The sequence below is a fragment of the Pseudophryne corroboree genome (assembly GCF_028390025.1).
Source record: "Pseudophryne corroboree isolate aPseCor3 chromosome 3 unlocalized genomic scaffold, aPseCor3.hap2 SUPER_3_unloc_7, whole genome shotgun sequence".
In the NCBI taxonomy this organism is placed as follows: domain Eukaryota; kingdom Metazoa; phylum Chordata; class Amphibia; order Anura; family Myobatrachidae; genus Pseudophryne; species Pseudophryne corroboree.
The window spans coordinates 1363934-1380390 of NW_026967563.1; the positions used below are offsets into that span (position 1 = coordinate 1363934).

The 16457-nt window shown below is 43.0% G+C and overlaps 2 protein-coding genes across 2 annotated transcripts in view; one reads left to right on the forward strand and one right to left on the reverse strand.

Annotated features, from left to right (window-relative positions):
* Positions 1-9157, forward strand: part of LOC134984612 (oocyte zinc finger protein XlCOF7.1-like) — a 44274-nt gene extending 35117 nt beyond the window's left edge. The window contains exon 5 of the mRNA XM_063950158.1: positions 4823-9157. Within this exon, the coding sequence (XP_063806228.1) occupies positions 4823-5466 (644 nt within the window). The 3' untranslated portion in view covers positions 5467-9157. The remainder of the gene's footprint in view (positions 1-4822) is intronic.
* LOC134984639 (uncharacterized) overlaps positions 1-16457 on the reverse strand; it is a 452661-nt gene that overhangs the window by 231612 nt on the left and 204592 nt on the right. Inside the window, exon 9 of the mRNA XM_063950183.1 lies at positions 13421-15826. Coding sequence (XP_063806253.1) covers positions 13421-15826 — 2406 coding nt within the window. The remainder of the gene's footprint in view (positions 1-13420; positions 15827-16457) is intronic.

Below are 16457 nucleotides of genomic sequence, written 5' to 3' on the forward strand. Positions count from 1 at the left end.
GGCAGCCATATCTTCTTATTTGAGATCCCTAGACTTCCCGACATTGTCCAAGGCAGATGCCGATGACCTGGACGTGCCCTTTTCGGCAGAGGAGGTCATGAAAGCTATTGATTCCTCGCCCAATGGTAAAAGCCCAGGCCCAGATGGATTTACTATTGCCTATTACAAGGCTTTCAGGGAGAGGCTAGTGCCTCTCCTTGTGAGAGCCTTCAACACTATCTCTGATACGTCCCATTTCTCCTCTCAGTCCCTCGAAGCACACATTACAGTGCTACCCAAAGAGGGCAAAGATCCCAGTCTTTGTGCTAGTTACCGACCGATTTCGCTGCTGAATATTGATATAAAACTTTTTGCTAAATTAGTAGCTAACCGTCTTAAGCATCTGTTGCCGGCGTTGATTCATGGAGACCAGACGGGTTTTGTTTTGGGCCGTGAAGCCAGGGATAACACATCCAAAGTACTAAATATGATACACTACGCTAACCAGTCCGCGTCCCCCTCGATCCTGTTATCCACTGATGCAGAAAAGGCATTTGATAGGGTGGGCTGGGATTTTTTGTTTGGTATTTTGAAACACCTGGGGCTGGGCAACGCATGTCTTCATAGGATCCTATCACTATACACTACCCCATCTGCTAGAATAAAGATCAATGGCTCCTTATCAGATTCCTTCACTATCTCGAATGGCACAAGACAGGGCTGTCCACTATCCCCATTACTTTTTGTTTTGTGCATGGAAGCTTTAGCTAGAAGTATACGGGCAAACCAAAATATTTCTGGTCTGCTGGTGAGAGGGAGGGAATATAAATTGGCCCTCTATGCAGATGATTTATTAGCTTTGATTTCGAACCCGGTTACCTCGCTCCCTAACCTGATGATGGAATTTGATAGGTTCGGAGCCCTTTCTAATTTCAAGATTAATTACTCCAAATCTATAGCACTACATTTGACTACCTCCCCTACTGTGGTAACGGGCTTGAAGTGCTCGTTCCCCTTCACTTGGCATGACCATAAGTTGAAATACTTAGGGGTTATATTATCTAATGACATGTCCAAATGTTTTTCCCTAAATTTTGACCCCTTGTTGAAAAAACTCTGCATAGATTTTCAAAAATGGAGGAAATTGCGACTATCCTGGTTTGGTAGAATTTAACGTAGTTAAAATGAATGCCTTACCTAGGATATTGTTTTTTCTCCAAACCCTCCCCATATACATTCCCCCCCAATGGTTTAGGGACATCCAAGGTCTTATTCGAGCTTTTGTCTGGGGTAGCAATACACCTAGATTTAAGCACGATATATTATTTCGGAGAAAACATCAGGGAGGACAACAACTTCCACACGTCCCCAGTTATTATCATGCAATACACCTGAATAGAGTCCTGGAATGGACACGGGCAAAAGACTGTAGACAATGGGTGCTCCTAGAGGAAGGCTGCCTCCCACACTATATAGAAATCACGCCATGGCTACCAGTCCTCCCAAAGGTGTCCCATCCCACAGTATCCCCCACACTTAAAGTGTGGAGCTCACTTAGGTTGAGAAGTCACATATCTTCCAAATGGTCACCATTGACTTCTTTCATCTCTAATTCTGAGTTTACTCCGGGTCTCCAAGGAACGGCCTTCGCCTCATGGGCAGAGAAGGGGCTTTTCAGGGTCGGTCAGCTGGTGAGTTCGAGTAGGGTACGTTCGTTTTCAGATATTCAATCCCTCTGGACAATAACGAAATCTGATTTTTGGAAATTCTCCAGGTTCATCACTTTGTAACATCCTCCAAACATCTCTCTGATATGACCAGAGAACTCACCGCTTTTGAAAAGATGTGCGTTTCCCCTCAAGCTCCCACACACACCATTTCCCAGATTTATGTGATCATTATAGAGGACCTCTTTCCTCAACCCCCTACTTTCATGAGTGCCTGGGAGAAAGTAATGCCGATGCTGGCTTCACAATCTAATTGGGAATTGATATTTCGCAACACCCAGGCAAGTGCGCTATGTTTGTCGACAATGGAAACTCTTTATAAACTGATTTATAGGTGGTACAGGACTCCTTTGGCGCTTAATAAGATGTTTCCGACCCTTTCAGGCCTTTGCTGGCGATGTAGAGGAGCCCCAGGAAGCTTTCTGCATATATGGTGGGAATGTCCTCTCATAATGCACTTTTGGAGGGAAGTTTTTAAATGCTCAGAATTGATACTAGGAGGTACCGTCCCCAGAGACCCGGAGTTTTGGCTCCTCAACCTCACTCCCAGAGGTTCATATTCCTATAAGGGTTCACTATTACGCCATCTTAATAATGCAGCCAAAGCCGTCATACCAATCCTATGGAGATCATCCTCATCTTCTTCAATTAAACAATGGTTCAATAAGATTGATTATTTTCTAGACATGGAGGATCTAGTTTCCTTCTCATTGGGAAGATCAGTAGACTTCACAGCCACTTGGTTCCCATGGTATGAGTTTAAGGAATCATCCGTATATAGGACATACATATCAACCTAAACTATATACTTAAAGGAGTGATCCCGAAATCCTCCCGTCTCATCTCTCATCTCAGGCCCCTAGACGATTACGCTCCTTGCCTTTCTTATTCTAGGACTCATTTATGTTTTTTACGTTTTTAAACAATTACCTCTATTCTAAACATACGACTTGCTACCTTCCTTCCCCCTCCCCCCCTCTCTCTCCACCTCTTCCTTCTTTTCCCCCCCTTTTTTTTTCTTACATTAACCTCTTATGCTACGCTGTTTTACCATATGGTTATTTCTATGTTTGTTTGAGACTAAAAATAGACAATGTTTTCATGTATGTTAGAGGACTTAATTGTGATTGATTGCTGTTTGATTGGCAAGGATTTTGTCTTCTAAGGTCATTCTTTTGTTGTTTAACCTGTATAACCATTGTTGCAATAAAAAACAGTTTACGTAAAAAAAAAAAGAGAGGGGGGGCACTAAATTTAGGCGCAGTATACATAATGTAAGCAGCTATAAGGGAAAAAACACTCAGTTATAGTGGGATCCCTATGTTATATAGCACTCTGGTGTGTGCTGGCATACTCTCTCTCTGTCTCCCCAAAGGGCTTTGTGGGGTCCTGTCCTCAGTCAGAGCATTCCCTGTGTGTGTGCGGTGTGTCGATACGGCTGTGTCGACATGTTTGATGAGGAGGCTTTATACGGTGTGATTGGTGTGGCTGGTATGAGTCTTACCCGGGATTCAAAATCCTTCCTTATTGTGTCAGCTCTTCAGGGCACAGTATCCTAACTGAGGTCTGGAGGAGGGTCATAGTGGAAGGAGCCAGTGCACACCAGGTAGTCCTAAAGCTTTCTTTAGATGTGCCCAGTCTCCTGCGGAGCCGCTATACCCCATGGTCCTTACGGAGTCCCAGCATCCACTACGGACTACGAGAAATAGATTTATCGGTGAGTAAAATCTTATATTTATTACTTTATTCAGCTCTTTATACACTTAACTTTGTGTTTAATATTTCAACGATTTATCTTACATACTTTACTGTACTTAATAAAGGTTATATATTATTTATTAGTGCGCAAACAGGACAGCACTTTCTCTTCTTTGGTGTTTTTTTATAGCAATGTCCATGTCACCTCTAGTAATCCCACATGAGCATCCATGTCACCTCTAGTAATCTCACATGAGCGCCCGTGTCACCTCTAATAATCCCACATGAGCGCCCGTGTCACCTCTAGTAATCCCACATGAGCGCCCGTGTCACCTCTAGTAATCCCACATGAGCGCCCACGTCACCTCCTAGTAATCCCACATGAGCGCCCACGTCACCTCTAGCAATCCCAAATGAGCGTCCATGTCACCTCTAATAATCCCCCATGAGCGTCCATGTCACCTCCTAGTAATCCCCCAAGAGCATCCATGTCACCTCTAGTAATCCCACATGAGCGCCCGTGTCACCTCTAGTAATCCCACATGAGCGTCCGTGTCACCTCTAGTAATCCCACATGAGCGTCCATGTCACCTACTAGTAATCCCACATGAGCGTCCATGTCACTTCTAATAATCCCCTATGAGCGTCCATGTCACCTCTAGTAATCCCACGAGCGTCCGTGTCACCTCTAGTAATCCCACATGAGTGCCTGTGTCACCTCTAGTAATCCCACATGAGCGCCCATGTCGCCTAGTAATCCCACATGAGCGTCCATGTCACCTCCTAGTAATCCCACATGAGCGTCCATGTCACCTCTAATAATCCCACATGAGTGCCCATGTCACCTCTAATAATCCCCATGAGCATCCATGTCACCTCTAGTAATCCCACATGAGTCCCTGTGTCACCTCTAATAATCCCACATGAGCGCCAATGTCTCCTCTAGTAATCCCAAATGATCGTCCATCTCACCTCTAATAATCCCCCATGAGTGTCCATGTCACCACCTAGTAATCCCACATGAGCGTCCATGTCACCTCTAATAATCCCACATGAGCGTCCATGTCACCTCTAGTTATCCCACATGAGCGCCCACGTCACCTCTAGTAATCCCACATGAGCGCCCACGTCACCTCTAGTAATCCCACATGAGCGTCCGTGTCACCTCTAGTAATCCCATATGAGCGTCTGTGTCACCTCTAGTAATCCCACTTGAGCGTCCAGGTCACCTCTAGTAATCCCACTTGAGCCTTCCATGTTGATCCAGTCTAAGCATCCTAGCTTTTTTGTTTTTTTAATAAACATAAAAGCAATGATTACAGGTAAAAGAAAATGGCAGTTATAGAATTATATATTGTATCCTGTAACATCCTGGGTCTTGTCTGCTCATTTTATATATTAATGTATTTTATTTCCAGCAGATGGACCCACAAGCAGGAATATCTCAGAAGTACATCTAATGTTATCCCTGGATTGTGAAATAACAGATAATGACAGTAGACAGGATTCTCCAGGAGATAATACCATTACCCCAATTATACATCAAGCTCTATCAGCTGATCCCCCTGATCCTGGGAAATGTTCTCCTGATCACTCTATTACAGCTCTGAGATTAGATACAGAGTTTCCCTGTTCTACAGATGCCAAATGTTTTACACAGAACACAAACCGTATTACTCATCAGCCAGCTAAGGCAGGTGAGAGGCCATTTCCATGTTCTGAGTGTGGGAAATGTTTTACATATAAATCAGATCTTGTTAGACATCAGAGAAGTCACACTGGTGAGAAGCCATTTCCATGTTCTGAGTGTGGGAAATTTTTTACAAATAAATCAAATCTTGTTACACATCAGAGAAGTCACACAGGTGAGAAGCCGTATTCCTGTTCTGAGTGTGGGAAATGTTTTGCACAGAAATCGGATCTTTTTATACATCAGAGAAGTCACACAGGTGAGAAGCCGTATTCCTGTTCTGAGTGTGGGAAATGTTTTGCATCGAAATCATATCTTGTTACACATCAGAGAAGTCACACAGGTGAGAAGCCGTATTCCTGTTCTGAGTGAATGAAATGTTTTCCACAGAAATCAGATCTTGTTACACATCAGAGAAGTCACACTGGTGAGGAGCCATTTCCATGTTCTGAGTGTGGGAAATGTTTTGCATCGAAATCAGATCTTGTTACACATCAGAGAAGTCACACAGGTGAGAAGCCGTATTCCTGTTCTGAGTGTATGAAATGTTTTCCACAGAAATCAGATCTTGTTACACATCAGAGAAGTCACACTGGTGAGGAGCCATTTCCATGTTCTGAGTGTGTGAAATGTTTTAGACACAAATCAGGTCTTGTTACACATCAGCGGTTTCACAGGTGAGAAGCCGTTTTCATGCTGTGAGAGAAATAAATCCGCTCTTGTTGAACATATTAGACATTACCCAAGCACGGAACCATTTAAATCTTCTGGAGTATAATTATCACTGTCATGCAATGTTCCTCAAGGGTCAATCCTATCTCCTATGCTTCATGCAATATACAGTCTGGTCCATATATATTGGGACATCAACACAATTCTCATATTTTGGGCTCTATACACCACTACAATGGATTTGAAATGAAACAAACAAGATGTGCTTTAACTGCAGACTTTCCGCTTTAATTTGAGGGTATATACATCAAAATCAGGTGAATCGTGTAGGAATTAAAAGGTTTTTATATGTGCCTCCCACTTTTTAAGGGACCAAAAGTAATGGTACAAACTAAACAATCCTAAATCAAATATTGTAAATCAGTAGATCAGTGCGCTCGTCCAGTTCAACAAAAAGTACTTTACTACTTAATGTGGTCGCAGCCCGGATCAGTGTTTCGTGAATTGAGCTTTGACATATTTTCCAAGGGCGATCTGATTACCATCTCCTAGATGAAGACCTGGATACAATATCCATACTGATATGCAAATATTTATTTATCTGGTACGCATATAAATTTTGTGTGATAACTGAATTTAATCCCAGATACGGAAATATACTACGCTATATAGCGATTATTTGTGTCTCCTAGCAGCATTTAGATCCCAGTAGTAACCTGGACTAAAGAATGGGGGACTGATATGCCATGTGTCAAGCCGTAATCCGTACGCTATAATATTCTTGCGTGTGACAAAACTAGTGATGAGCGGATTCGGTTTTACTCTGTTCTCAAAACGGCATCTTATTGGCTTACAGATGTCATGTGTTTTGGATAGCCAATAAGATTCTGTTTTGAGATCTGAGTAAAACCGAATCCGCTCATCACTAGACAAAACTGATTGAAAAATACTACACCATAGTCGCTCTCTTGTTTCTTCCTTTGTTTCCAGAATCCTTAATTAAACTTTTACTTTTTAATACTTTGTTGCAAATCCTTTTGTCAGTTACAGCCTGAAGTCTGGAAAGCATAGACATCACCAGATGCTGGGTTTCATCCCTGGTGATGCTATGCCAGGCCTCTACTGCAAATGTCTTCAGTTTCTGCTTATTCTTGGGGCATTTTCTCTTTTGTTTTGTCTTCATGAAGTGAAATGCATGCTCAATCGGATTCAGGTCAGGTGATTGACTTGGCCATTGCATAACATTCCACTTATTTGCCTTAAAAAAACGCTTTGGTTGCTTTCGCAGTATGCGTCGGGTCATTGTCCATCTGCACTGTGAAGCACCTTCCAGTGAGTTCCGAAGCATTTGACTGAATATGAGCAGATAAAATTGCCCAAAACACTTCAGCATTCATCCTGCTGCTTTTATCAGCAGTCACATTATCAATAAATACAAGGGAACCAGTTCCATTGGCATCCATACATGCCCAGGCCATGACACTACCACCACCATGCTTCACTGATGAGCTGGTAGGTTTTGGATCATGAGCAGTTCCTTTCCTTCTCCATACTCTTTTCTTCCCATCACTCTGGTACAAGTTGATATTTGTCTCATCTGTCCACAGGATGTTGTTCCAGAACTGTAAAGGCTTTTTTAGATGTTGTTTGCAAACTCTAATCTGGTCTTCCTGTTTTATTGCTCACCAATGGTTTACATCTTGTGGTGAACCCTCTATATTCACTCTTGTGAAGTCTTCTCTTGATTGTTTACTTTGACACATATACACCTATCTCCTGGAGAGTGTTCTTGATCTGGGCAACTGTTGTGATGGGTTTCGTGCTATTTAGTACACTAGTAGTGTACTAAATAGCACGAACAGCTTGTAACGTAGAGTGGCAAGTTTAATCTTTCTATGTATAATGGAGAGAAATAAAAGCTCCTCCCTAAGTTCCTGGATGCCAAATCACTGTCCTTAGTATCTCTGTACAGTTTTTTCTATTAGAGTACTAATTAGCAGGAACAGCTTATAATGTACAACACAGATTCTCTAACGCCGACGATCTACAGTACTGTGTTGCTCGAACAGTTAGTTGCGTCAGAATACACTAATTTATATTTACTGGTATGCCTATACGTGCTCATTACCGCTGTGTATTTTAGATAGTGAATGAGTCACTCCTGCAGATTTACCCCGATTTGTGTGAAACCTGTGTGTACCCTGCTGTTGAATGTTTTACAATGGATTACACAGAAAAAATAATAAAGTGAATGTCACTGGAACACAAAAAAAATTGACACTTTGGGAATCGAACCCGGTACTCAGCGTGGCAGACCGGAGCCTTCATCGCTAGCCCACAGCACTGCATGGAAGATTCTCAAGTTCATGTGTAAAAGTACTGCCAAGAGCGATTCCTCCCCATTGGTGTTTGTTTATGCCGTTAGGGGACTCGGACGCTCATTTTGTGCACTGTACATACTGTAAAGTCAATGAGCTACATTATTCCTTTCACACATTAGTTGTGTCTGCATACACAAGTGTTTTAACACGTTCATTTGCATCTGTATAAACTATACACACAGGGATTTGGCATCCAGAAACTTAGGGAGGAGCTTTTATCTCTCCCCATTATACTTAATACTACGGAATTTGGACACTCGCATATCCCTAACATCAATAGACCATACTGTATCTGTAACACGTTAATTTGCATCTGTATATGCTGTACTATTTGCACCTGTACTGTATATACTGTCATAGACTTTGACATACTGTAGCATAATGTAGAGTAATGAGATGCACCAGTAAAGTAGTTCTTACGCTGTAGTTTAGTATTGTATTTTAATGGAGACCACACGCTTGGGCATTGGTGATTTATAAAAGCGACATCTGGTGGATGATCTTAGGTATTACACTCAAAGGTAACGCCAAACGCTCTGTGTGCCTTCCTACGACTAGGTGCGCCTCCTTGCGCCCAGGTACGCTGCGTATGCCTGATCGCGACTAACGTTTCAGTCAGCCAAGATAACGGAGGACCCGTCTGTATATTTAGTTCCTAAATAATACATCCCAAATGCTTAGGTCTTTTTTCTGCTGTTTATTTTGTATCTTGTGCTTTGTGTAAATGTGAATGTCTAATACCAGTTTGCACAATCTGTATTGCTGCACGACAATATGGCGGCCATAGGAACGTGTTTTCACTTCTAGTTTGCCTAACTTGTTGCAGACACTCATCTTGATCAGGAGTGCCGAGTGTTTTCTGATACAAGATCCTGTCCATATATACCCTGTACATTACCATGTGCATTAGAGTCACCCGGGTTCCATCTGCGGTGGTTTGTTGTATGTTACATCTATATGGTGCGGATACTCCCCTGTATTTCATAATAAAAGCTTTTGTTTGCATCTAATTATTACATTAAAGCTTTTATTTTTTATTCTGTTTTATATTCCCGTCTGAGTAATTACACCATAATAAAAAGGATGGATAGGAATAAGATACCACCGGGTGCCACAAATGTAATAAATAGAATAAGATGGGTATACAATACGTCCCTTATGTAGCTGGATTCAATTTCAGATGACCAGACTTGTCTCCTCATTTATTAATATATTCACATGTGAAATATAAAACAGAAAATACCATCATGTGCAGACAGTATAAAATTTAATAAACATCATGCAAGATGTAAACATGTAATAAGAATAAAAAACGGATGACAGCTACAGTGGAAACACGAAATAATTACCAGATGGTCTGAGAACCCTGTTCTCAAAACGGCATCTTATTGGCTTACAGATGTCATGTGTTTTGGATAGCCAATAAGATTCTGTTTTGAGATCTGAGTAAAACCGAATCCGCTCATCACTAGACAAAACTGATTGAAAAATACTACACCATAGTCGCTCTCTTGTTTCTTCCTTTGTTTCCAGAATCCTTAATTAAACTTTTACTCAAGCAATGAGGCCACCATCCCTGGGATTGATGTCAGCTGTGGGGAGTCGGACGCTCCCCTGCTCACCCCTCCCATGAACCATTTTCCGGCTTCCATCTGAGACACTGTGTATCTAAAAGGACCCAGTCGCAGCATAGGCAGCTGTGTGACTTGTGCAGCTTTGTTCACTTTGGCATCTGTGTTCACTGTAGGTTCACGGGGCGAGTGTGTACACTATTAGTGTCTGGATCCACTCAGCGGTCGCTAACGTATTGATCGGTCCTGGAAGTGAGGTGAGTCTCGTCGTATCCCACTCTACTGAGCTGGGTAATACAGCACTAAGTATCTAACTACCTTTTGAGTATGAATAGTTGAATAAGTGCCGGATGCATATGAGTCTAATAATTATTACTGTTGTTTCTTTTGCTATGCGTCTGAATACGGTTAAACTTCTATACAAGGTAATAGTCACATAGTTACATAATTAGTGAGGTTGAAAAGAGGCAAAATGCCCATCGGGTTCAACCTGTATTCTGTGATCAGCTGTTCATATTATAATGTACCTGCTGATGTAATGCTTAGTACCAATTGACAACAATGATTCTTACCACTCCCAGATTAATGTCACTGTGATAAATGCTATAACCCTGGATACTCTTTCCAGTTAGAAATTTGTCTAATCGGTTTTTAAATGCATTTACAGAGTCTGCCATTGCTATCTTCTCCGGCAGGGAGTTTCACATTTTTATTGCCCTTACCGTGAAGAACCCTTCCCTACGCTGTATACGGAAGCCTTTCCTCGTACTCCAGTGTCTCTAACCCTTTAATCAGTTTAGTAGCCCGCCTTTGAACCCTTTCTAGTTCTCCTAAATATTTTTTATAATATGGTGCACAAAATTGAACACAATATGCCAGATACAGACGTATCAATGGTTTGTACAGTGGCAGGATTACATCCTTGTCCCTTGTCTCAATGCCCCGTTTTATGCATGCGAGCACTTTACTTGCCTTTTTTACAGCATTTTGACATTGTGTACTGATAAGCCTATTATCCATGAGCACCCCAAAATCTTTTTCCACCACAGTTACCCCTATAATTTCCCCATTTAGAGTGTACGCTGCTTGTGTGTTTTTTTCCCAAAATGCATAATTTTGCATTTTTCTATATTGAACCTCATTCCCCATTTAGACACCCAGGCTTCAAGTTTAAATAAGTCATTTTGTAGAGACTCCAAATCGCTATCTGAATTACCTTACACAGCTTAGTATCATCCACAAAGATTGACACTGTGTTTTCCAAGCGTATTCCTAGATCGTTGATAAATATATTGAACAGTTGCGCGTCAAGTACAGACCCTTGTGGTATTCCGCTGACTACTGGTGCCCAGCTGGAGAACATCCTGTTGACCGTTTCTCGTTGTACTCTGTTATCCAGCCAATTACCTATCCATGTACATATAGTATATCCTAGACCAAGTTCCCTTAATTTGATGATCAGTCTCCTGTGAGGCACTGTATCGAAGGCTTTTGCAAAATCTAAATACACTACATTCACTGCTTTTCCCTGATCAAGATTCTCGCTCACTTCCTCGTAGAAGCTAATTAAGTTAGTTTGACATGATCTGTCCTTTACAAACCCATGCTGACTTTTGCTAATAATCTTATTAACCTGCAGATAATCCTTTATGCTATCCCTCAAGAAACCTTCCAATATTTTGCCCACTATAGAGGTTAAGATAACTGGTCTATAGTTACCAGGATTATTTTTAGTTTCCTTTTTTAATAATGGCACTACCACCACTATGCACCAATCCTTAGGTACCTTGCCTGATCTGTTTGAACTGTGGATTATCAAGTATAGGGGTTTTGCTAGCTATGACCTAAGCTCCGTAATAACCCTCAGATGAAAACCATCTGGCCCTGGTGATTTATTAATCTTTATTTTGCTTAGTCTCTCCAGGACAACAAGTATTCAGCCAAGAGTCATTACCATCACTATCTTTATGCACTACTTTCTCTGACTGATCCTCCCTGGTGAATACTGAGGAAAAAAATTGTTCAGTATTTCCGCTTTTATTTTATCATCGTTTATCAAAGCTCCCAATTCATCTTTTTTTTTATATATTCTTTATTTTGGTTTTTCAGAAGAAACAAAGATGTTACAAACACAACAACATTATATAAACACGGGGGTCGTTAGACCAGTAAAGCATAGAACATCTAGAGTCCACACAAAAGACATGACAAAGGATAGTGGGGGGAAAAAGGGGTAAAGTCAGGGAAGGGGAATGGGTGAGCTAATTAATCTTAACTAGGTGCAAATATGGGTTCCGTACAGTGAGGCGGGTTACGTTAGAAAGCGGTATCATGGTGAGTCTAGTGGAATCTGGTCTTTGTAGGTGGAGGTAGATTTAAATTCCAGCCAAGAAAACCACGTGGCGACATAATCGTCATGTGAGTCAAGGACTGAATGAAAAATATCCTCCATTGTTCTATAAAATTCTATTCGCTGGAACCATTCCCATATTCCGGGGGGGACCGGAGACTTCCAGTGAACCGGTACCACCGCCCTTGCTGCGTTATTCAGATGCTTGAGAAGGGAATGTTTATACTTTGCTAGTGGAATTGTAGTGTGGGAGAGCAACCAGAAGTCAATCCCAGTGGGAGCCTGAAACCCCAGGATTTTGGAAGAAATTTTAATAACCTGGCCCCAAAAGGTAGAGATCAGGGGGCAGTCCCACCATATATGAATAAGGGTACCACGGTCTCTTCCACATCTCCAGCATAAGGGAGATACCGAAGGAAAGAACTTATGTAGAAGGGAGGGACATCGATACCACCTAGTAAGCAGTTTATACTGTGTTTCCACAACTTCTAAACTTGTAGAGCAACGGGACATAATTTCACAGTGCTTTTTCCAATTAATATGTATCCCTCTAGGTGCAAGATCAGCATCCCATTTTGTGCAAAAAGCGGGATCTCCTGTGAAATGTCCATGTAGAAGTATCTTATATATACCCGATACAACATGTGTGGGTTCAGAGGATTGGGAGCACATTGCTTCAAAAGGTGTAAGATTGCTAGTTAATGTAGCGGTTGACCTATGAGACAGAGTAAAGTGACGAATTTGGAGATAAAACCAGAAGTCAGTCGCAGGAATATCAGTGCCTTCTCTGAGTTCCTCAAAAGCTCTGACCCTCCCTCCAGAGAGCACATGTGTTATCCTAGTCAAGCCTGCCCGTCTCCACCTGGCGGCCGCACCTCCACCCATATCCGGCCCAAACAGTGGGTTGTCAAGAAGCGGGAGAAGCAGGGAAGTAGATGAGGAAAGACCCAGTCTATATCGCAGTGTTCTCCATAGAGCTAAGGTGGGCCCAACCGTCAGGTGTGGGGAGCGGCCAATAGTCTTAAGCCAGGGTACTGCCTGCAGTTGTAAACCCGAGGACCGTTTCTCCAAGTCAACCCACTGCTTAGAGCCGGCACCAGGTCGCGACCAATCCAGGATCCTATTCAAAATCGTAGCCTGATAGTATGTCGAGACCATCGGCAGCTGTTGCCCCCCCTGCGTCTTCCTATAAAATAGGTAGCAATGCTTGAACCTGGGCTTCCTGCCCCCCCAAACAAATCGGCTAATAGCTTTGTGTGTGTCTACTAAAAACTGATGGGGGAGTTTTAAGGGGATGGTCTGAAAAAGATACAGCAGCCTTGGCAGGATATTCATTTTCACAATGCTCATACGGCCTAGCCAGGAGAACTTCTGTTGAAGCCACTGCGACATTTCCTTACGCAGCTTACGCAGCAAAGGGAGGTGGTTTAGAGTGACAGTAGTCGAAAGTGAGGAGGGAATCAAGATGCCTAAATATTTAATGTGTGAGGGGTGCCAGGTGAAGGGAAACATAGTCTTCAGAGACGAAACTAAGTTAGCGGGGAGAGAGATATTAAGGGCTGTAGACTTCGCATAATTGATCTTAAAATTGGATAATGCTCCAAAGCGTGCAAATTCTTTCATAAGACCAGACAGGGATATAGCAGGGTTCGTAACGACCGCTAGCAGGTCGTCCGCGAACAATGCAAGTTTGTGATCAGTTTCACCCACCCTCAAGCCAGTGATAACAGGGTTCTGTCGGATGGCCCTAGCCAGAGCCCCCATACAGATAACAAATATCAATGGTGACAACGGGCATCCCTGTCTAGTCCCATTAGAGATGTCTACCGGGTCAGAAAGTATTCCGTTCACCCGCACCTGTGCCGAGGGAGCTCGATATAGCGCTAAGATTTTTTGCAAAAACACTTCCCCCAGGCCCAATCGTCGCAGTGTCTTTTCCATAAAAACCCAGTCGATGCGGTCAAAGGCTTTCTCAGCGTCTATGGAGAGAAGCATCATGGGAGCCTTATCGGAGCTTGCATGGGCTATCAGGTCAATCACCCGTATGGTGTTGTCCCTCGCCTCTCTACCTCGAACAAAGCCAACCTGATCCGAGTGTATCAGTGCAGGCAGTAACAAACACAGGCGGTTCGCTAAGAGTTTAGCGTATAATTTAATATCAACATTAAGGAGGGAGATTGGCCTGTAACTAGATGGCAATGATGGGTCTTTCCCGTCTTTAGGGATGAACGTGACGTGTGCCTCTAAGGACTGGTTTGAAAAAGGGGCCTGCGGAGAGACAGAATTGCAAGCGTGGAGCAAGAGAGGGAGAAGTTTATCTTGAAATGTTTTGTAATAAGATATGGGGAGGCCGTCGGGGCCTGGGCTTTTACCAGACGGGGAGGACTTCAGGGCGGACACAAGTTCATCGTTTGTAAAAGGGTCTTCAAGGGCTTTAATTATAGCTGGGGAGAGGGACGGGAAATTAATCTCTTCTAGGAAATCCTCTACTGCCTTCCCATGCATTGACTGTTCACATTGGGAACGCAGAGATGTCAAATTATAGAGTTTGGTATAGTATGCCTGAAAGATCTCAGCCATCTTACCGTCAGAAGCATGGGGCACACCAGAGGAGTCCCTAATCTCCCTAATATAGGTGAGGGATCTTTGGGCGTGGAGAGAGCGGGCAAGAAGCTTCCCAGGTTTGTTACCCCACCTATGAAACTTGTGCCGGCAGCAGTGGAACGCCCTGCGTGTGCCTTCATTCAGCAAGTTATTAAGGGAAGACCGAGCTTCTTGCAGTTCTGCCAACACATCGGAAGTTAGTGTGGATTTATGTATGAGTTCCAGTTTTTTAATTTTAGCAAGTAGGGCTTCCCGACATTCATTTTTTTGTTTCTTAAGGAGGGAACCTAGTTGGATGCATTTGCCTCTAACCACGCATTTATGGGCTTCCCACACCGTCACAGGGGATACCTCGTCAGTCACATTAAAAGCAATATAATCCTCTATTGTGCTTTCTAATTGGGCTCGACAGTCTGGGTCTCTGAGAAATCGCTCGTTAAAGCGCCAACGCCATTGGCGTCGGGGGGGGTGGCGCAAAGACAGGGTAAGTGTAGTGGGGGCATGGTCAGAGCCAACTATTTGACCTATTGTGGCATCTACAAGAAAATCAAGGGAGTTATGATCCACAAAAAGATAGTCGATACGGGAATAACAATTATGTGGACAAGAATAAAATGTGTAGTCCCTATCTTTGGGGTGGAGCAGGCGCCAGGTGTCCATTAGCTGGAAATCATGCAGAATTGACTTAAAGCGTCTAACATCTTGTAATGAGGATCTGGGTGCCCCAGTTGAAGTATCTAGAAGAGGCTCCAACGCCCAGTTAAGGTCTCCTCCAATCACTAATACCCCTGCCAGAGACTGTTCTATCAGCTCCAACGCCTCTCTCATAAAACGGATCTGGCCCTGATTAGGGAGATAAAGGTTGACAAAGGTGAAAGTTTGGTCAGCAATTGTGGCCTTCACCAACAGGCCCCTCCCATCTCCAATAGGGGTTTCTGATACATCACATAATCTAATGTGCTTAGCGAATAAAATTGCAACCCCCTTGGCCTTAGCCCCAGAGAAATCATTAAAATATCCCTGTGGGAAATGACGGGAGTGTAGCTTCGGAGAGGCACCTCTTTTAAAGTACGTCTCCTGAAGGAACACCACATCCGCTTGGTCGGTATACAGAGAGTGTAGAAGCCGGGATCTCTTCTCGGGGATGTTAAGGCCTTTTACGTTGAATGATACTAACTTTAAATTAGCCATATTGATCTGATACTAGTGAATACCAGCACTGCCATTTCCACGTATCACCTATATAACACTGCTGAAAGAGTAACCGCCCATAATACCTCATCCAAGTGGGGGGAGGGGGGGAGGGAAACACAAGAGGAAGAACAGGGGGAATTAACGTAGACAATAAAAAACAAAGAAAACAGCTGTCAATACAACAGCAATACTCTGCATCATTAGTCATGGGATAAGAAAAACGGCCCATGATCTACAAATGTATAGCAGAGCAAGGGGGGTCTGAGGGGAACCGGGACACATCATCATCAGATAACATTGAGGTACAAACAAAATTATTCAGTGGACAGACCAGGTCATATAAAATAGAAATTGAATCAGAAGACTACGAAATCAAGTAAGGCACTAGGTGCTGAAGGCAAAGCGGCATAACAGGTAACATTACTCTAATATAGGAGTGACACAACCTAGGAATCAAGAAACAAAAACCAACGCCCATAACTAGGCAGGAAGTGTCAGTACCTGAGCAAGCATTAGAGGCAAACAGACACCGAAACAGTTGACGGCATAGAACTATGCAACCAGCAGTGGAGGGACATCGCAAAAAAAGAA